General features: G+C 32.2%; 1 protein-coding gene and 1 long non-coding RNA gene across 2 annotated transcripts in view; one reads left to right on the top strand and one right to left on the bottom strand.

The window, feature by feature from the left end:
- The window catches only part of LOC136846532 (uncharacterized), a 64,439-nt gene extending 42,178 nt beyond the window's left edge, over positions 1 to 22,261 (top strand). The window contains exons 2-3 of the long non-coding RNA XR_010855432.1: positions 16,412 to 16,487; positions 22,141 to 22,261. This is a non-coding gene — a long non-coding RNA (uncharacterized lncRNA). The remainder of the gene's footprint in view (positions 1 to 16,411; positions 16,488 to 22,140) is intronic.
- Positions 8,425 to 17,620, bottom strand: RagA-B (Ras-related GTP binding A/B). Its single transcript, XM_067117388.1, has 9 exons — positions 17,380 to 17,620; positions 15,432 to 15,531; positions 15,103 to 15,169; positions 14,532 to 14,635; positions 13,140 to 13,258; positions 12,805 to 12,900; positions 11,498 to 11,712; positions 11,164 to 11,279; positions 8,425 to 10,940 (listed from the first exon to the last, which is right to left on the bottom strand). Exons 1-9 carry the CDS (start codon positions 17,389 to 17,391, stop codon positions 10,846 to 10,848), a joined length of 924 nt encoding a protein of 307 aa, XP_066973489.1. The 5' UTR covers positions 17,392 to 17,620; the 3' UTR covers positions 8,425 to 10,845.
- Positions 22,262 to 22,334: the final 73 nt, after the last annotated feature.

The following is a 22,334-nucleotide window of genomic DNA, read 5'->3' on the forward strand; positions in this document are numbered from 1 at the left end:
TGTTCGGTAAAGATTTTTATTAGAAACGTTGATATTTTTAGATTTTGCCATTCAGCTCATAAAGTACAAAGAATGGCCATTCGAATGATATATAATACGCACATTGGAAGTTATTTACAGATGCACAAACAGGCTTCAAAATTATTCACACACTCGTAAACCCTAGGTTACGCGGCTCGACTGGCCCTCTCAAGTGGTCATATTTACGCTTACATTTTTCGTAATTACTGTAATGCATAACGCAAAGAAAATATTGAAAATTGCAATGGAAAGCTGAATAAATTTTATAAATAGCCCATGTAAAAACAATAAAAGTTCCCAGAAAAAAATTGCCAATTGAAGGAGAGGAAATGTTGTTGAAAGACAGAAATATATGTAAAAATAAGTAAATTCACTATTTATCTTAAAAAAAACACTTTTTTTATTCAAAAACTCAAAATGCCGGAAACACTGTTAAACGTTTTCAAATTCGACTTGATAAATGGCGCAAAGCAAAACAATGTTCTAAAAAATGACTCCTGAACCAGTGAAACAGAAAGTAACGTGCTTGAATGGCCTGGCGCTCATTCAGCTTCCGGTTTAAAATTTATAGTAGGTGTGTGCATCTGCTGTGTGTACACATCATTATATATATACGCTTGAATGTTTTTTGAAAGTCGAAGGCAATTTATAGGAAATTGTACAAAGCACTTTGCAGCAAAAAAGCCATCGACAGTTTAGATAGATCGATCAGACAGATAGATAGATACTTGTTTGTATGTCATCCAAAGTCCTTATGTAATACCATAAGCCCCATTTTCTAGATATTACTGTAAAAGACTATCCACTGAAAGGTAACCATTCACATTTTTATTAATGAATTCTACCACAAAAGACTTCTACTAATACAGTCCCTATAGACATGGGCTCAGATCGTAAGTCTCAGAGACAACGACAGGAGTCACTGCCTCAGAAATTCTCTCTCTCTCTTCATATGGATCTCTCTCTTTTTTTGTTTTGCATTTTTTAACATTTATATATAATATATATATATATATGAAATATAATAAATATATATATAGCATATATATATATATATATAAATATATATATATATAGATATAGTGTAATTACATCAGGCCTACAGAAGTAATCATGGGTTGATTTGAGACAAAAAAGAACAGCCTAGTGACTAAAGTTTATATGAGACAAATTATATTAACTGCCTCTGAGCAGTCCCCTAAATCTAGTGGTGAGTGGAAAATCTGAAATAAGATGAAGGACATTTAGCAACATCTTTTAACTGAATTTAACCTTAAACTTAATTTTACTGGCAGCCTCCCAAAACATATTGAAACAGGCATAAAAATAAGAAATACCTCAAACTGGAAAGAAAGGCATAAAATATTTAAAGAATATAATCAGTTCAAAAATATTAATAATAGCCAAATTTCTAAAAATACAGATAAAACAGGAAGACTAACAATACCAGTAAAAAAATACTGATAATCGAATGGCATTAGTAACTATGATCTCCAAAGTCCATGGGTCTTTCCCTTCTGCATGTTTTATTTTGGAAACAGACGAAACAGTAATTGAACATACCTTTTAGTAGAGAACATTAAATCAACATAAAAACTCAAAGCAGTCCTTAAGTTTGTTATCAGATTAAATCTAGAACACAGACATGATTTAAACTGTTCAAATCAACAAAAACTGCCTAACTAATTCTTAAGTTCGTTATCAAAAATAAACTAAAGCACAATAGCCTGAACCTTACATATCTCTAAATCGTAGTGAATCAAATGGTGGCGTGTGACAACACAATTTTAGATGATGTCATTGCTAAACAGGGACACGTAATTAAGACACACACATTCTTAAACACAATACTGGAAATGGCAAAGTGACAAGCGTTGGGATACACAACATGGGATAAGTCTTAAGCGTCATTTTCTTTTGAAGGTTATCAAAAGGAATCCACCTGAAAAAGGCAATTTTTTTACAACAGCCTATCTTTAATTGAAAAACAACTTTTTCAGATTAGCTACTGACAGGAAAGTTTGTAAGAATAATTATATTTGAATAAGTAGGCTAACTTAGATCGCAGTGGAGAAACAATGCCAAAGGTTTCAACTTAATTAAGGGCACATTAGCTCTTGAAGTAATTTAATGATGAAGCTGATACTGTGTTTAAATAGTAACTATATCAGTCTGATTCCTGTTCATCTAGTAATGACCAGTATATTACTTTTATACAATGCACAGATAATGTGCATTACTGCGAAAAATAGCATATGTTTGGGGAAAGCTGTAGTGTAAGCCTACTACACACTCTCTATTTTTCCCCTACAATTTGGTCAGAGACATTTTTACCATCTTGTGTATTGTTTGATTCATGAGTGATGCAAGTCTTTATAAATGGCATTAAACATACATTTTCAAGTATATAATTTAGAAACTCATCAGTGAAAATATTACTTATGCAGTAAATATCGACTTTGCGAGCAGAAATCAACAACTGCCACTATTGCCAAGAGGAGAAGCCAATAATGCATAATGTATTTCACTTGTGTATCTCATTTGAAGAATATTATGTTGAAATTAGTTTTGCATTATATTTAGATGTATCTGACTTAAAACGTATTGTCATACAAGACATAAGCTGTGAAACTGGCAACCCAACGGTTTTCGTCATGGATCAGAATTTTCCCGATCATTTCTATGTCCAGACTTGGGTGTCTACTGACTTTTGTGGTTTTTTGTCCTATGGATTAAGGTGATTTACAGTTCAAGGAGCTAAAGGGAACGTAGGCGGATTATGGACAATTTGTGCTTATCGAGGTCAATGTTGATGAACTAGATGATGTTTCTGGCAACAAACAATATGTGACAGCTACAGGGTTAGAGGCTTAGATGAAAAATTTTTGTCCATTTATAAGCCCTTAATATACTAAGCGAATGCTGAATATTTTTGTTTATAAACACAAACTTTATTCGTTAAAGAAGTCCATAAAATTATATTCTTTGTGGTTATTCAAATCAAGAAAAATTTGATTTTATGAAGAGATGGGGGCTAATAAGAATGTTCTAAGACTAAAATTAAACATATTCAACGAAATAAAGGCCTAACTTCTTATTTTCCTAAATTAAAATACTGAATGAAAAGTTGTAAAAATTTTAGGCATCTACATTGTTAGTTTGATGTTGTTCTACAAATATGAAATGTGCCAAGAAATTTTTTGGAATGGCTTTTACTTTGTTTTGAAAGAGTTTTTAAACAGCTACGGAGAGGTATTTGGAAAATTAAGACATACAGGAAAGACTATATCTCCATCTGGTTATATATATATATATTATATATATTATATATATATGTACGGCTAAAGGTAATAAGTTTGAGATCAAATGATCAAGAATCAGTAACTCCATGTCCTAATCCTGAGAGGAAAAAAAACGTAGATGGGAAAAGAGGCCATATTCCAAAGGTCCTGATTATAATAGCAGAATAGGTGAGGAAAATGTCGAAAAACATTTAAAATCTTCTTGGCCTAATTATAAAAGATGAGAAGAAATTAGCACCTGTTTCAAATATGGAAGAGTAATGTACAGGAGTGTTAAATTCCAATCAATTTGTAAAACCTAAACTCATGTTTACAACCTAAGAGAACCAAACTATGATATATATAAGATATATAAATGAAAATAACACTGTGGGCAAAGTATATAACAGTGTTTACTGTTGGAGTGTAGGTGGTGCCTCTGTGGTAAATTCCTTTAATATTAAGTACCACTTCTGTTTCAGTTTACAAATAAAACCACAAGTAATTTCACTTAGGAGTGAAGACAAATGAAATATAACTGTGTGTAAGATCCAGATTTTTGAAGAAGATGTATAACTGCATGGAAAAATGAGATGAGGATTGCCTTATACCTTAGTATATATATAACAAGAGAGCATTAAAGAAAATAGTCTTGAGAGAATGAAAGAGAGAAATAAGAGTAGAGAGAGTAAAGCAGATAAAACCACAAAGAAGAGAATAAACTATCCTTTACTTAGTGTTTCATTGTTGCTCGTCCAAATCGTCAAAACAAAGAGTACCACACTGTGATTCAGACGAGGAATATGGTGTCCTGGATTAACGTCCCAACGAGGTAAAAGACGTTGCTGGATTACATAATTGATAGATACTATTTTATGTATCATCAGTCATAAAATTTTTCTCAAATCAAATTTATGTTAATGAACTGACTGAGCTCGTTAAAGATCTAAATTTTGCAGGGCTTTTATAAAATTTGGTACAAGCTACAAAAAGGTAAATTATATTAAGAATACCACTTTATGCAATAAGCAAATGTCATACAAGAAATTATAATAAGCAAATTGTCATAAAAAAGAAAAAGAAATACAATAAGCCTCAACATAAAATTACAATTTAATAAATGTATATCCAAAACTACTATAAGCTTTATCATACAAAACAAAAGCTATTAATATTAAACGTTATAATAAAGAAAATTTATTTTTATTTCTTCAAAATTTTACTGAAACAAAGGCTAATGACTACAATTATGTATTCCAAAAATAAATGAGATTTTTAATAAGGCCAAACATTTATTGATACATCAATTGGGATGACAAAAATCATCCCTAAAAAAGTATTCCTTTGTCTTCTTATCTATTCCTTGCCAACTCATTCCATATATTTTATGAGATTATTATTCAAAATAAAACAAACTTGCTCAGTAAATAATATTAATAGAAACATTTCTAAACTCCTTAAATTAGTATCATATCTCAACATAGAGATGATGAGAGAGAGAGAGAGAGACCACAACAACACTGGGTATACAAGATCAATATATTGCCAACAATAATTATACTCCTAACCTCATCCTCATTTATCAATTTTCGAGGGACCTTGCCGTATGTAACATTAGTATTTTTATTAACAAACAAATAATGCCTCAAACTGATGCTCTCTTCCAAAATCTTTATAGCCTCTGTTCCCCAAACCTCTCGTTTTATTCTCATTCCTTTTTGCCTCTGTTAAAGCTCATAGAGCTTTCTATGTCAATGTGAGGCTTTGTATGAGTGCCTTGGCTAGATTTGTCAGCAACTCTATTTAATGGAATAATATGTGGAACCCAAATGAACTTGATAATTATTCCTTTCTCCTGCAACTGACAAACCAACCCTTTACAGAGAGTAACCACCTCACAACTAGTAGGTGTTTTACTATTTAAGGCTAGTGCAAAGCACTCTTGGGAATCAACAAATACAAACATTCCTTCATTTTATCACAACCATTTTGAGTCCCCATGTATAGCATGTAACTCTGCTACCGTAGATGATGTTTCATCTTCAACCTTCTTAGACATCATTTCATCCACACTAAATATCATTTTCATAATACTCACGAACAACCACACCATTGTGCCAGCTTTCTTGCTACTTCATTTACAGAGCCATCACAGTATGAAAGATTGCTTCATAAACAAAAGCAGTGGCATTATACACGTGTAGTCACGTTAATGTTATTTCAGTTTGTGGTTTCTGAAGTCAGTGTCATTACAATTTTCATACACGTATGTGATTTTTCACTGACGTGTACAAAATCAATAATATTGTTGGTTTGCTCTTTCACGCCAAAATAAAATAAGTCACAGCTCCAACAAGAGATTTTGTAAACTTTTTTGCCACCGTTGAATTTTTTTTATGATTTTTGTTATTTTTTACGTTATTGTTGCGTGAAAAATATATATTTAAACAATGTTTTCAAAGAATAATTTGATGGATTGCAAGCCGATGAAATCACACACAAAAAAACTTTTATTGTAGGGCCAAAATCAAGTGGCAGGGCGGAGATGGAGTAGATCAATATAGTGGTCTCAAATGTACAAAAAATTTATGGTATAGAAATTACATTGAACTAGGATTTTGAAAGAACTTTACAGATTTATCCCAGAAATTATTATTTTTCAACTGTAAAGTCGTTCAATTCATTTTTATTACTAGAAGATTAAAAAAAAAACTTATACTCGTCGTAAACGTGGCAGTTTCAACTTTGCATGTAATGGATGTTATAGTCACACACACAAATACGGGCGTGGAATTGTCTCCGCCTATTGGATGTAAGCCAGTACAGTGACCAGGGTCGAGGATTTCACGGCACTCATGCATGCCAGGTAATATCACTACATTGTCTCTCTTGGGGATATATACACTACGGTTAGGGAAAACTGATTGAATCGAGCTCAGAGTGAACAAAATACACTAATTTTATCCCATTACACTGATGTCCGACAACAGTCACACAAGAAAAGTCGTAAGCGGAAGTTCGTAAGGCTATAAAGGTATGGAACATGTAGCCTAACCTGCATAGTCATTTTTTTTTTGTTCACATTTTCATATAACTTGTCTCGCTCTGCGGACTGATTTCCCTTTGGAGCCTTCTTGGGTTTACAGTCATTTGACTCTGTCCATAAGGGGTTTGAGATGAAGATACAGAGAGAAAAAGAAAGAGAAGTAAATTGAAGGAAAAAAAAGTTTAGTTCAAAGGCTCATCTGAGTAACTGAATACTCTTGAGCTAAAATTAGAGGCTTCAAGATTTGTAGAAGAATTTTGTTAAAAATACCTTGTAAACCACAATTTTGATTGACTTGGCAATCTGAGAAGTAACAACAAGAGATTTCCAAAAATTAAGTTTAGATTGAAAACTAAATTACTTTTATTTTTCCTGACCTGGGCAGAACTTGTGCTTTTTATGAAGAATTTTATATAAGGTGACCCACAAGCCTACCAACATCTTAAATTCATTTCATGAATTCTTGTTACCCAAGATGTGAAAAAGTACCAGTTGAAATGCCTTAAACTTTTCGTGGAATCCGTACTGGTACGGCCTGTAATGATTATGTACAACCGATTCTTATAGTAGAGTAGATTTGCCTTATTTTGTCCCCAAGCTCAAATACTGTCTTGATATTTCTGGAAAGCAACTCCCTTGTGCAAAACTGTCAAGGGTTTTAATCCCCATAACTGTCAAATACACATCTTATTTATTTAGAACTTTTAATTACCTGAAAATACTAACTCATTATTAGACTTAACAACAATTTAGATATCAAAATTATTCCTGTGCCGAGCCTTATTGGTGGTTTTCTCATATTTGTTACGTCGCCATATTTTCAAAACAAAGTATAAATCTTTAATCTTTCGAGGAATGTTAATCCATTTCTGTTTACCTGTTGGTCACACCCTTTATATTCAGCGCGACCGACAACAAAATTTCATTTGTCTCCATAGATAAGTTACTTATACAATACCTTTTTAAAACATTATCAACACACAAACACATACACACACAGTGTGTGCGGATGTGCTAAGGCTTTTCGTTAAGGAGACTCACGTTAGTCCTAAATTATACTTTGTTTCATATTGACGGTTTTTCCCTTATCTTTTCTTGTTGCACTTTGTTTTTCTTATATAGTATATAATCTACCTTTTAATTTTTTTCCCCAGTAGTATATAATCTACCTTTTAATTTTTTTCCCCAATTCAGCATATAGCTGTATCTTTTCCTTACAGTTTATAATTCACTTCTGGGAGAGAGAGAGAGAGAGAGAGAGAGAGAGAGAGAGAGAGAGAGAGAGAGAGAGAGAGAGAGAGAGAATCATTCTTTCGTTTACTTGTCACATTCTTCATTCAGTTTGTTTATTTATAATTATATAATCATAGAGCTTTTATTTACAAACGTGTAAACAATATTAGTTAATTTATTTACATCCAGTCATTGCCTGTGATTCTTTTGTGAAATATATCACTACTCCAAGTACAATTTCTTCTGCCTGAGAATGAATAACGCTGTGCTAATTGGAGTACAATTTCTTCTGCCTGAGAATGAATAACGCTGTGCTAATTGTTCATATGTTACTTGGGAGGTGACTAAGTAAATGAATGAGGTGTGACAGTCCTGATCTTCGAGTCAATTACTGACTTTGACCGTAAATGTTCATCTTCAACATCACTGAAGAATAGAAATACTTAATGCAGCAGGGGCTTTTGAACCAGCAGTTAATATTTTTGCATTTGGAGACCAATAATGAAATCCTATAGCATACACTATAGTGTGGGAAATTTTAGCGACAATGCCGCAAATTCGAAAAATCCCCATAAAGCACAGGCACGTGTATAATTCTCCACAACTGGCAATTTTGAGGTCATACAAAGGTTGGTACAATGTTTTGTTAAATTAGATAAGCTGGAACTACACTGAATGGTCCACAACCAGCAGACTTTCAAGTTAAAAGGTGCACCCTCATCCTTGCAGCAGAATAAAAAAAATGGACAGTTTCTGCAAACCATTCTACATTTGCAGTACATGTCCAAGATTTTTAAAGATTTGGTGGTGCATGGAACTATAAAGGTTAAAATAAGAAAAATATGGCAAAAAGTGTTTTATTTCTGCATGACTATCAAAAGAAATAAGGAACTCAAAACCTTATTGAAAGTCATTCGTACGCTTTAAACGTGGAATGCGAAAAGGCAAGTCACATTCCAAAAAGAGTTAAAAAACCTATTACATCTCCATTTATTTACAATACCTGCACTGGAATTAAGCTATAGACACTAAAATTTCTATACAGCAGTAATTACAAGTTGTTCAAGATGAATAACAGTATTTACTTTAAAACAATATAATGTCATAATTAACTCTTCCTTTTATAGCTACTGACACTTTTCACAGGAAAAGTTACTTAGAATCGATTCCTCCCATTTCTGGGTCCTTTTGCAGAAGCAATCATCTGTTCGTATATGATTTCAGTTATTTAAACCTAGCTTTACTGAGCTTTCCATTCGTAAAAATAATTCTCACAAAACCATTACATGGTCATCTTTAGCAACAGAAAAATACGTTTGATATATGAATGATGCACATTGCGTGAAAGTAAAGTTTTCAGTCGGTTCCAGTTGTGCTAATATGTGCTTGCAGCAGTTGTTAATGAAGTTGCCAATAAAAAATACTAATCTTGAAGTTAGTATTTTTTATTGGCAACTCCTAAACAACTTCAAGATACAGACTTACTGCCCGTTAAACATGTACAGAGACTGGTTAAGATTATCCTGGATGCAAAATTTGAAATTTCCTTCAACATTACCTTTTTCATAGTGTTTCAATAGATTTCAGGAATGCCAATGTTTACTCCTTCATGCAGTCATTTCTAATTTCCCCTACGGAGAGATGCTCAACTTCCAAAACTGTCATGTCGTTATAATTCCTTATCCAGTTAAATAAACAGTGCTAACTGCTGAACAAAAAAGTGACTGGCGAAATTCTTTGCTGCGGATCATAGTCACGAATAAAAATAAACTACAATTTCAGTGTACAGGCAAAAACAAAAAGACACTGAATTCAACATAAACATCAGGTCTTTCATTTAACTAATTTAGCAAAACCTGAAAATTTCCTTAACTTGAAATAAATTTAATTTCAAAATGTCAAGCCTGTCAACTATTTTTCCTATAAGTAATAATTCTCATGCACACTAATACTGTACTGGCAATAAAAATGGTTGCCCAACCACAACTTCTATAAGCAACAGGCAAGCTTAATGCTCTGTGTAATTAATATCCCATTGTTAATACCCCTTGATTTTATAGGTTTGTAATATACCATCACTTTTCTCATGTCTGTTTTTCAGAGTAAAAACATAACTTTTTCAGTATAAAATTTAAACACTTTAAAAACAAACGCGGTGTTTCTAGATGATGGCATACTAGAGCAATAATGCCTTTGTGAAAGTGAGCACAGGAAAGATTAACAGAATATATCCAAACTAATAAACTAATTAATAGTCCATAGAAACTATTAACTGATATTAGTGTTCCTAAGATAGCACAGTCAAAATTTAAAAGATGACACATCATTCAGCCAGTTACTACTTTCCAGAAGTTTTTCTGGTCAGCCCAGTAATACTGTAATAATTTTACTAGTTTACAATAACATTATCAAGTAGCCTGCACTTGAATTTTTAGCTGCAAAATTAATAATCACTATTACTAGTAGAATACAATAAGATAGAAATATGTAATAAGAACAATAAGATACACATATCCAGCAAGGACAGTTGTACCATATGCCAATACTATATCAACAAGACAGGAAAATACCCATAAAGTTGCAAAATCAATACAGAATATAAAATTTACTGTATACTACTGTATTACTGCATCTCATCTTTACAATAACCTTATTTCTCTACTACGGAACTGCATGGTATAGTGTATTAGAATTCCGATTGCCAGGTTAATGCTGATTTATGATGGATTTACAGTATTCTGGTTCAAATTTCTTCTGTTTACCTAAGATTCAAGCTCTGCAGTAAGTGGCCCATCAATGAGTAAGTTTATTCCATATATTACCCTCTTAACATACTAAATATAAAATTGGACAAATTCTCTGTACACATACTGGGGTGAAAATTTTCACAAAACACTTCATAAAATCTTTTTTATCTCTGCAGTATCAAAGAACAATGAATAACAGCATTTCACATGCATACTTTTTACTGTAGTTTTAATTCCTACCAAGACCAATTACAATGCATGGAAACATTGCAATGAAGATCTTTACCTCAATTTAATAACATTTGTACAAAACAACCCTAGTTTATTTAAACATAACATTTCTTTACTCTTTCACATTTTAGTCAATGTGTTTGGCATGGAAATTACACGCTTAATTTTTCAGTTGAATGAAACAAACATTATTTGTGTCAGCTATCAAAAATACAAAATCTAATGTAAAGCTAGCATGTCAAAATTCACACAAGGCTGTACATTCACACTTATGATGAAAAGTGACTTATCTTGACAGGGCTAAATGGCCTTGGCTATTCCTTTCCAGTTTTTCAAAGTGCTTTCGTGCATTCTTGATGTTAATCAAAGTGGCTGCTGAAGCTGTAGTGGAAAAAAATAATCAAAAAGACATGTAATGGAAAAGGATAATAACCTCAACCTGCTAAAAAAAAAAAAGGAAGTATCATTTACTACCATGTTACATAAGAAACAATGTAATGAGTTAAAAATTATACACTTATAAGAATAACCCCCCAAAAAAAGATACAATAAATATTTCATCATTTACTAGCTAAAGAACACCAGCAACTCTGTTTATACTTACGAATTGAAGCGTCAGACATGATGACCATGCAATATGTATTCGATGTAAATAGGTTGATAAAAGCAGCAAACTTTGAGTTACGCACTTCCATGCTCTGGAACTGTGCAGCTAACTTACTGTAAGAAAAATTTAATAATGAATATCACTGAGTATCCAGTCAATCAAGAAAAAATTGAAAACTTATCAGTTAAAATATAAATATGGGTGCTCAAATAATTTCAAATTTCTATAATTATTAAAATTTTTCTTTCTACATACACAACATGTCACATTTTAAATTAATAAAAAACCATAGAGCTATTCACAAGACAATTTGCAAACAGCATGTGCATACCTGCAAGAAAGCTTAAACTGCTTGATAATGTTTGACACCTTCTCAAATCTATTGACATCTCTGTGAGGTCTCATGCGATAATGGGAGATGACTAGGAAAGTTGCGCGCTCAAAAAGAAGCACTTCGTCGGCATCAATTATGGTTGCAAAATCTTTGAGGTTTTGTTCCAATTCCTTGACATTGGGTATCAATTCATAAACAATACTAGACCATGCCTAAAGAAAAAAGACAATACCGTGTAGTTAAATTCAACAAACACAGGCAACATGATTGAATTTGACACAAAACATTCAAGCCACTTAAATGAGTCTGGGTTAATAAGAATATTTACTTCAAGACTTGATTTCAATAGGAATTTTTCTTGACACCTTGAAAAAATTAATACACAAGAGAAAATAGTGTATGATGCTACTTTTTGCTGACCATGGACAAAAAGTGCACAAAAATTAAAACATGTTCACCAAAAAGTACAAAAAAATGTTGCTTCATCTTGAAATTACATATACCAACACCAAACAATGAATAATCTTCATATAATGGCTAACAAACTCATGATTAATTTACAACTACAGTAAATACCCAGAGTGAAATAAGTTGTTCAATCACCATGGATGAGTACATGGCTCTTAATGACCTTCCTTTTCATTTCATAAATATTTTATATTGATTTGCCATCCTAAAGACACCATCTACAGTCCTAATTTTCCACACTTTCTAATGTACTCTGATTTGTCAGTGTGCCTTGGACAACACCATTATAAGTTAAACTTATTTCTCTTTTACTTACTATTTCTACATTATTTTTCATCTGGTCATATATTTAATAATGGATGAAGTTATTGTGAGGTTCAATATTTAGAACAGGGATTGGACTGGATTGTAAAGGCAAATATATCATGAAGCACATATAATGTACTGTCATGCTCTCAAATTACAGCATACATAATACATCAGCAATACTCCAATAAGTATTGTCTACAAATTAGACCCAAAAGAAACATTCTCAAGACATTTAATGCCAGCATCAATATACTGTACATGGTCTCCACTATACTGAAAACTTATCATAAGATTTTTTGTAACTGCATTTAAATTTGCACTTCTAGAAATTTGGCCTTATATTACAATGCATATTCATGAGTAAGAAAAGGTTCATATAACATGTAAATAACACTTCGATGTCCAGAATACTGTATTGTAAAGGAATAAAGGGGTGGGAATTTCTAACAAGTGGTATCTTGAAAATGACTTCAGATTGGCCCTTTAAGATAAGTTACAAATCTAGACTTAAATTCTACAAAATATACCTTGTATAAAGTTTCATCCCAGATAGAAGTTCTAAAGCAAACACACTGCAAAGGTTTCGAAAGTCGTTTAAGATCATCTTCCCTCTCACGAAATATCTGAAATAATAAAATATGATATAAAAACACATGCTTTCACAACTAAATCTCCTTTTCCATTACATTTTGTACATCAACAGTAACTTCAGTATTGTGCATTCCAAGTACTGTACTTTGTATAAATTTGTTGTATCAAAGAGTTGTACACTGTAATGAATTAAAAAGTAGAAAATAAAAAAAGGAGATATACAAAAGATATTGATGACTGTTTATCTTTATTAATTCTAAATGGGACTTACAACATCCCGCTGATCGTCTTGGAGCAAGTCCATCTTGTGAATGAGGCAAAACACTCGAGCTTCAGGGGAATTTTGCAAGATGGCCTCCAAGCAGCTTTGATAGTAGTGCATATCTTTCTCTGGAAATCAATGAAGAGATTCAAATGAAAAAGTTTAGTACTTTTCAGATATAATAAACAGAGCACCTGCAATACTACAAGGGCAAAAACTCAACCTAATCAAGTGATGTTAACATTTCATACATAGCTAATTATAAGGACTCTATTTCCAATGTTTCCATGTCATGTTACCAAAATATACACAGCATACCAATTTTCCAGCACACATATAACCTGGAGTAACACTCTCAAATATCCAACATTGCATACTGTAATATGGTATCTATTGTCTCTATTGTTACTTAGTGGCAGGCAATCTTTAGCTGGCAAGATGTGAAGTACGATACTGGACTGCTACCCACCTCTGTGATGCTATACTGCACTGTACTGTACTGTAATCTCACAAAAACACATAAAAGCATGTGTTATGCTATACACACTGCTGATGTTTCTGTAACACGCCATATGACATCTCAAAAAAAAACACGTTCTATAAAAGTTCACACTGGTTAATATTTGATTATTAACATGCATCAACACGATCAGATCAAATTCAAAACTCCCAGGGTTCTTGCTCAGAAACATTTTAAATAAAAATGTTTAATTATTCTATAGTGCCTAAAAGATAGCAAACTTTTGGTACCAAAAAAACATGGGAAGGTTCTGTATCCCTTTCATGCGTTTATCACATTTGTTTGAGTTTTTTCCAGAAGTAGCAAGCGCTATAATTGGGTTCTTAACTGCCTCTTCTTCTGAGTTCATTTAACATATTTTCATTATTTTCATTTTACAACACAAAAATTGAGGATAAGAAAGAAAGAAGCTCACTCAAAATCAAATCTTACATATAACATAAATAAAAAGAGTTTGATTAATGCCACGTCACATGTGTTAACACAACTTTAGGGTTCTTGCTAAACATTTTAAATAAAAATGTAATTTTCAGCCTAAAGATAGCAAACTGGTAAACATGTATTCTAATCTGAAAAGGAGCAATATAAAATTGATTGATTAATCCAAATTTTAACACACAACTTATATTTGAGCTAAAAATTGTTTTCATATATTTGCTGAATATTGCTGAGATAAAGATAATGGTAACTTTTTGGGTTTGACAGTGTTCCACTACATACCCTGATTCTTCTTAATACAAAGCAAAAGTTTAGTCCTCAAAGAGTCTTTGATAAGCCCAATCTACTTTAAAGCTTTTTTTAAACTAATATCTGAACTTCCAAGCCAGATTCATTAATAAAATGTTATGCATGCACACTGTGTAAAACTTAGCAGTGCTTACCAAGTTCTCTGCTCTCCACATCAAACACATAAATTAGAACTTCCACATTTTTGAAGATATTGTCTCTTTGTGATGCAAAGTAATTCTCCATGAATGCTTCCTGACTGAAAATGAAATTTTCAAAAAGAAATAATGGTTAAAATTTACAGAATATTCATCTTTCATAACAACTAACCCAAGAAACTCCAGAGAGGAACACTACACTACTGCTTACAACACTGTGTAAAGCTTAATATAGGTGATGCCCTCTAGCAGTATAAGAAGGAAAATCTCCCATGTTGATTACAGCTTTATGATAAAATATCTCTATGTGCCAGAGATAGCATTGTATATGTTTACGAAATACTATAGGTAATTCTTCATGGTATTATATCAATTGATATATCAATTACTTCACTTTGTGTAAAGTTTAGGTAGAAAGAAATTAATAAGTTTTACAAAAACTATGTTAACATACAAGATACTAAAATAAGTTACTGTTATTTGAATAATAGGTCCAAGAAAAATCTCAACCAAATAATTACTGGTAAAATACCTTAGGAAGAATGAAATGGACTGAAAAAAATCTTACCCTCCACAGTCCCACAAGTTGAGAACCAGATTTCCGAGGAAACGAACATGAGAATGCTCAACATCAACTGTAAACAAGGTGGTCTCAATTTATGTTTATACCTGGGGTAACTTTCTATCAGTAATGAATATATAATGCAGTTCTAATTCTAATTGCAGGGTTTAAAATGAGACAATACAGTCAATTTTACAAGAAAACTTTTATCCTGACATAATTTATAAATATTCACAAGTTGCCTAAATATTGGTCTTATCATTAAAAAATAAAATAAATAAAAATTTGGATACAGAACACTAAGCCATGATAGAAGGGATAAAAAGACTCCTTACTTGTTGCACCCAGACGACTTGTATCTCGAGCTATGTAATTAGCAAATATAATGGATCGCATGCTGGTCTTTCCAGAACCACTTTTACCCATCAACAGAACCTGTAATGAATGAAAGAAAAAAAAAACAATGAAAACCTTTTTCCAACCTCAACATGAAATGTACACATGACAGTCAGTCCCAGGGTTAAATATCTTTTTTTAAATAAAAAATTTTTTCCAAAGAGAACCATTAATCAAATATGATTAATACTGTAAAGCAGGGTACAGTATTGGTTGTTTATAATGCAAATATATTGATCACTTGAAACTGCTCCCTCTCTGGGCCAATTTTCTAGGGGCTTTTGGATGACGCTGACATTCATTTTGTCTCCAGCAACATGCCACTGAAACCAAATATCACACATACATTCATTCATTTTGGTGCCTACTTGTTCCACACCACTTGAGGCAGCTAATTATAGTGACTCTAAAATAAGTTAGGCTAGGCCAGCCACCTGTTTATGATCTAAATAGAGATAAGCAAGACTTGCAACTAAAACTCATTTGAGAAATGGTTCTCAGCTAAAATATGTAAACTTTTATTTAAAGACCAATGAGTGACACTAAATTTGGCTAGGCTAAGTAGGACAAACTCAATTCTTATTCTATGACTTATACTTATGAAGGCTTCTGTATAACTAGGGGCTAAGTTTGCTAATTCAAGACTAGGCTAGCCTATGTCTGATTTTTAGTGTTTTCCTGTTATATAACTGGTAAATTTTTGGCCAAGGAAAACTACCCTATGCCTGGTGAAATTCTTGGATATTTTTCTGTCTCCTCCCTGTTTCCATACCCAATATATTCATTTTAACTACAGCTGCCTTATGTGAATAAATTGCTAATGCTTAGTGTACTATCTTAATTATTCTCATATGCAAAATCAAGACTAAAATAATTCCTTAACAAATTGGAAGTAACTCTTTCCACTTCTCTTTCACAGGATACACTGTTTGGATATCAGGATTAGGACAAGAGGAATAAATGTACACCTTCAAGCTGTGCCTCCAAACCTTAAGGTAAGGAATGCGTTATGTGCAATGGTAAAAGGGAAGTTAGGATTCATAGTGCAAGGTTGGGATAAAGGGTATTTCACTTTCATAATTTACAGCATTCTAAGTCAGGTCATAATGGATTAGGTTAAGGATAGAAAGGTTACGACATCTGCTTCTGGTTGAATCTGTAACTTATGGCACTCTTGGTCAGGTTAGGTGTGATTCATCCCTGCTCAGGTAGGATCCTGTGCCAAATTAGGTTTAAGTTGGGAAGGTAAGGTTAGGGTGCATCCAGGCAACTGGCCCAGTAATATCTTTATTCTGACGCTAGTTGTGACGTTTCTTTTTCTGACGGCTCATGGTTTATGAATTTTAAGCAAGTTTGTGTTCATTTCTGGTTTTCATTTAGCCTACCTAAGAGATGCCGCTTCCTACTGGGGTCAGCCACATAAGCAACATTAATAGCCTACAATGTTTTTTTTCATCTTCCATTATATTATAACCTATAGTCTGGTGATGCCTAGGCCCAGGACTAATAGAATACTGGCTTTCTACTACCATCCTTTTCACTCAAAATATGTATAAAACAAGAGTATACTATCAACCATTTTAAACTGAAAACCTGTTCACAAAACTCAAAAAAATATAAAGCATTAATATATACAAGTAATATCTTGTATACAAGGCAAAGAGAAGCTGATCTACTGATCTGTTTCCAAATAACCGGGAGAAATTAAGCGTCATAGTAGGCCTTTGGGCTCTTACAATCCTGGCCATGGGCTACAATAGGCTAGGCTAGGTTAGGCCTAACTCCGTAGTCTTCTGCTTATTTTCTCTTCGCTTTATAAAATGAAACACTTTCTAATTCAAAATCTTAAAAATCTAGACACGAAAAACAGGTCAAAAGTATCACTACCTTTTTCTTCATGATTGTGGCGAATTGGACTGGTTCCTCTGCTGTAGACGATCTTGTGATTATTAGACTGTCAAAGGACCTTATCTCTTGTTTACGCCTCGTTTCTTCTTCTTCTTGCTATTTTTTTTTTTTTTTTTACGAAGCCAGGTATAAAAGGAGTAATGAAAGGTGTTAAAGGCATCGTTATTATGTGAAAATAATACTTAATTACTGATCTGGAACGGAGTCTAGTAGCTTAGGTGATAGTGTAAATGTTAAACAAATATTCATCAAGGTAACATTTGTCATCATTGTTGACTTTGCGTCCTCTTTACATCTGCATAGTGCCATTTGTACAAATGAAACTTCATATAACATAATGAGCTAAAAATCATAATAAACACACACACACACATATATATACGGTGTATATATATATATATATATATATATATATATATATATATATATATATATATTATATGTGTGTGTGTGTGTGCATTATAATTTTTAGCTCATTATGTTATGAAGTTTCATTTGTACAAATGGCACTATGCAGATGTAAAGAGAACGCAAAGTCAACAATGATGACAAATGTTACCTTCAATATTTGCTTAACATTTACACTATCACCTAAGCTACTAGACACCGCTCCAGATCAGTAATTAAGTATCATTTTCACATATTGAAAACGAAGCAGAAACCAGAGGAAAAAAAGCAAATACAGTTCTTAATTTTCCCCCTTTGGTTTATCCGTTTTCTTTGTGGAGTATTTCGAGATGTTATCTTCGTGACTGACAAGATTACAACCGAATTTATATACTGTACATATAATGTATAAATATAGTGAATAAAATATTTATAGGGTATTTAATATCTGAAATATAAAGTTTTATGCAATGTTTGTAACTCATCTGTTGTTTATATATATATATATATATATATATATATATATATATATATATATATATATATATATATATAAACATATAATTTAATCATCTGTATTTATAGGATGTTTTTTGCTTAATATCTGAAGTATAAAAAGTTTTATGAAATGTTTGTAGACTCATCTGTTGTTTATATATGTACAAGCATATATGAATTAAATATCTATTGGTCTTTTGGCATAATATCTGAGTATAAAAAAGTCTGATGTAATGTTTGTAACTAATATATATATATATATATATATATATATATATATATATATATATATATATATATATATATATATATATATATATATTGTGTGTGTGTATTGTGTATTATAATTCACAATATATATATATATATATATATATATATATATATATATATATATATATATATATATATATATATATATATATATATTTAGTTACAAACATTACATCAGACTTTACTCTTAGATATTATTCCAAAAATATCCTATAGATATTTAACTCATTATGATTATACATTAGATACAAATTGTACCTAAAGTTAACTGCAGTATAAACGGTGAGTGTACCAACGCTGACCAGAATTTGAACCCTTTGACTGCAAGAGGGGTGACAGTGACGCCTTACGCTCAGTTACCTCGAGAGATAGCCTTTCTGGGTTGGAACATGGAGGCCATTGGTCTTATACCCTTATGTGTACCAGTTTCAGTGAGTATGGCATAATGTTCTTTTTACCAATGATATTTTGGCCTGCCCACAAGAGTTAGAATGGGGAAGGAAGCGAAAGCAATGAAATTGTAGAATCGAATTGAAAATGCTTAAAGAATATATATAATAGTGTATAAAACTATTTTTTTATAATCTTTGTTTAAATAGAAATGTTCGCTAAGATACAGACAAATGTTGTAAGATATTCAGAAAATAGCGAGTTTGTTTTTTCATTCAGAAAAAAGTAGTAAATGTGTAAATTTTATAAGGTGTACCATCATGTAGGTAACTGCAGTTTTATTTCAGTCCTTTAAATTATAAAATTTTGTATGACCATTGCCACTTAGTTATGTGAGCTGCCTTAATTTTTTAAAAACCTATCGTGTCCGTTTATTGTGCAATGACCATAACAGTTAGAAGCTATCTCAGACATATTACATGGGCCATTATGTGAACTTTACCCAAGCATTACGTTAGAAAAATTCCATTTATTACGCTTTCATGTCATATATTTCACTTTTTGTTATATCCGATGGCCCAGTCTTGAGGTATTTTTGCCGTATTATCTTTTCTTCTGTTATGCTATTTTTTTTTTACTTGGGGAAATAATTCTACGATTACCGATGGTGACCTGTACAGACTAGCGTAATATAAAACTTTAAAAGTTTAATGAGTATTTTATGACACTTTTTAATAAATATGTAATCGTGCTGGTATAATGTCCTACGTTTCCCATTAGAAGGAAAAACATCATTCATTTATCAAAGTTACTGTTTATCTTAGTTCTGCACGTTTTCTCTAATATGAATATCTCCGTTTTCTTTCTTAAACGTTCCTAGACAAAATCGATAGAAATGGAAAGCATTTAAAACATTAAAGATTATCTTGTTCAGTTAAATCACATGACTGGTGTACGTAAGTAACATCAACAGAAAATATCGACTAAAGAAAATTCAGAAATAATTCAAAATAGATGAACTGGAAACGTAACCAAGAAGAATATACAAGGCGCGGGATTTTTTTTCTTCAATATTTTTCTTCTCGGTATCAGAGCAGGCAGTGACTGCTAATGGAAGCAATTAAGGAGAAATGATGGATAAAGGCTAGTATTACGGATAATAAAAAAATTTGAAGTTCTGTCACGATCTGCTGAACTGCCTCCATAATTCCTACTCTAAAAAGAACACTCGACAGAACACAGATCGGTCTTGACAAATGGATGTAGCATTCTGAAGGGAAGGGAATTGTGTAAAACTGAAAAATATTGGCCCAAAACATGTTCACTTATAGACATCCCTCTTCAGTCCTCCCACCCTCTTTAGTAGTTTGGTACTACATTTTTAAAAAACTTGGAAACCAATATGTATATTTCCTACAATTTATAAGGGATACAATAATGATCTACTTGCAGTGAACTCCAGTTGTATAAATGCTTTGAAATCTTAAGATAATCTGGCCATATTTTCACGTCAGACAGCAACTCATTGTGTCTTATACACAATTTCACTCCATTTTCAAGAGAGAGAGAGAGAGAGAGAGAGAGAGAGAGAGAGAGAGAGAGAGAGAGCAAATAAATACCATTTGGACCAGAAGATCTCCTTGGGGGCTTATATTGGAATCCATCTCAGGGGCGCAGAATCTGAAAAAAAAGTGACCGCAGAGACCGTTGATTGCGTTTGGCTTCACGATACTTGCCTCAGTTCATTTATAGGTGGCACTGAGTTCGTACCAAGTTCCTCTTGAGGTGTCTCTCTCTCTCTCTCTCTCTCTCTCTCTCTCTCTCTCTCTCTCTCTCTCCATGTGAGAAAAGAATTCAATATTCATCATGAAACCGCCTTTTATTAAGGATAATTATGGCGATTTTGGATTTTTGTTTTATTCCTTTTCCATATATTATTATTATTATTATTATTATTATTATTATTATTATTATTATTATTATTATTATTATTATTATTATTATTATTATTATTATTATTATTATTGCTGGGCCTTGAACCAACCTGACTACCTCATCTCTCTGAAAAAGGGTCACAGTTAGGACCTGAAAGTACTCAAGGTTTAAAAGTAACATGTAATATTTACAGTAAGTAAGTTATACACAGGAATCTTGTGGGTTTCTCTTTCCATCATCAGAAGAAAACTGAAAGAAGTTTTCGTTTGGATTATTATTATTATTATTATTATTATTATTATTATTATTATTATTATTATTATTATTATTATTATTATTATTATATTAAGGCTATAGTATTATCAGTAGTAATGGTGGCAGGGTCTGTTGAATGTCGCAGCAAAAGTGTATAAAAGCTTTTAATAGAAGTAATTACTCGAAAATTTTGACTTTTTTTCTTTTTAAATCACTCTGTGTACGAAGGATGCCAGACATGAGGAAAGGGTGACTTTTCTATTTGTAGTGTTCTTTGTTCTCTTTTAACCCCTTCTCGTGCTGGAATAACTGAAACCAAAATAAAAATATTTGAATGACACAGAATGATTATCAATATTTGATTTACGTTTTACGTAAACCTGTTTTTGGCGTGATGGCGGTAGGCTTAGGTCCGCAGGGTTGGCCGTCTCCCTTCTCACCCAAGAAGTGTTTTTTTTTTTTATTAAATTTTCTTGCTTTTTTCACACATTTTTCTACGATAATTCTCATGACGAGAGGAAATTTGTTTAAACTAATTTCCTTTATCTGAATATTTTTTATAAAAGTGAAATAGGACTTCATGTGTACGTTGTTAGTTACATTGTCTCTCTCTCTCTCTCTCTCTCTCTCTCTCTCTCTCTCTCTCTAATATATATATATATATATATAGTATATATATATATATATATATATATATATATATATGTATATATATATGTATATATTTATATATATACAGTATATATATATCATATATAAATATATATATATATATATATATATATATATATATATATATATATAATATGAATTACATTTACTGTTACGTTAATAATTCTTTTGCTATCTAATGAACTATGTCGTAAGCCTATACCTATAATTCTCTCTCTCTCTCTCTCTCTCTCTCTCTCTCTCTCTCTCTCTCTCTCTCTCTCTCTCTCTCTCTCTCTCTCTCTCTCTCTTTACAATCATCACTGACTATTCATTCTCTTATTCGTACAGGCGGCGACAACTGAACAAACGGAAGACCACAATTGGCTTTTTCCTCCTCACTCCCCCTTCTCTTCTCCCCCCACCCCCACCTCGTCTTTGACCTCCTCCCGAGGAAGAGGCTTAAATGAACTCCCCACCGGGAACTGCTGCTGCTACTCCGACTTTGTCCACTTCAGGTCCTTCCTCCGCCTCTGAAATCTCCA

This window comes from Macrobrachium rosenbergii, chromosome 15 (genome assembly GCF_040412425.1).
Source record: "Macrobrachium rosenbergii isolate ZJJX-2024 chromosome 15, ASM4041242v1, whole genome shotgun sequence".
In the NCBI taxonomy this organism is placed as follows: domain Eukaryota; kingdom Metazoa; phylum Arthropoda; class Malacostraca; order Decapoda; family Palaemonidae; genus Macrobrachium; species Macrobrachium rosenbergii.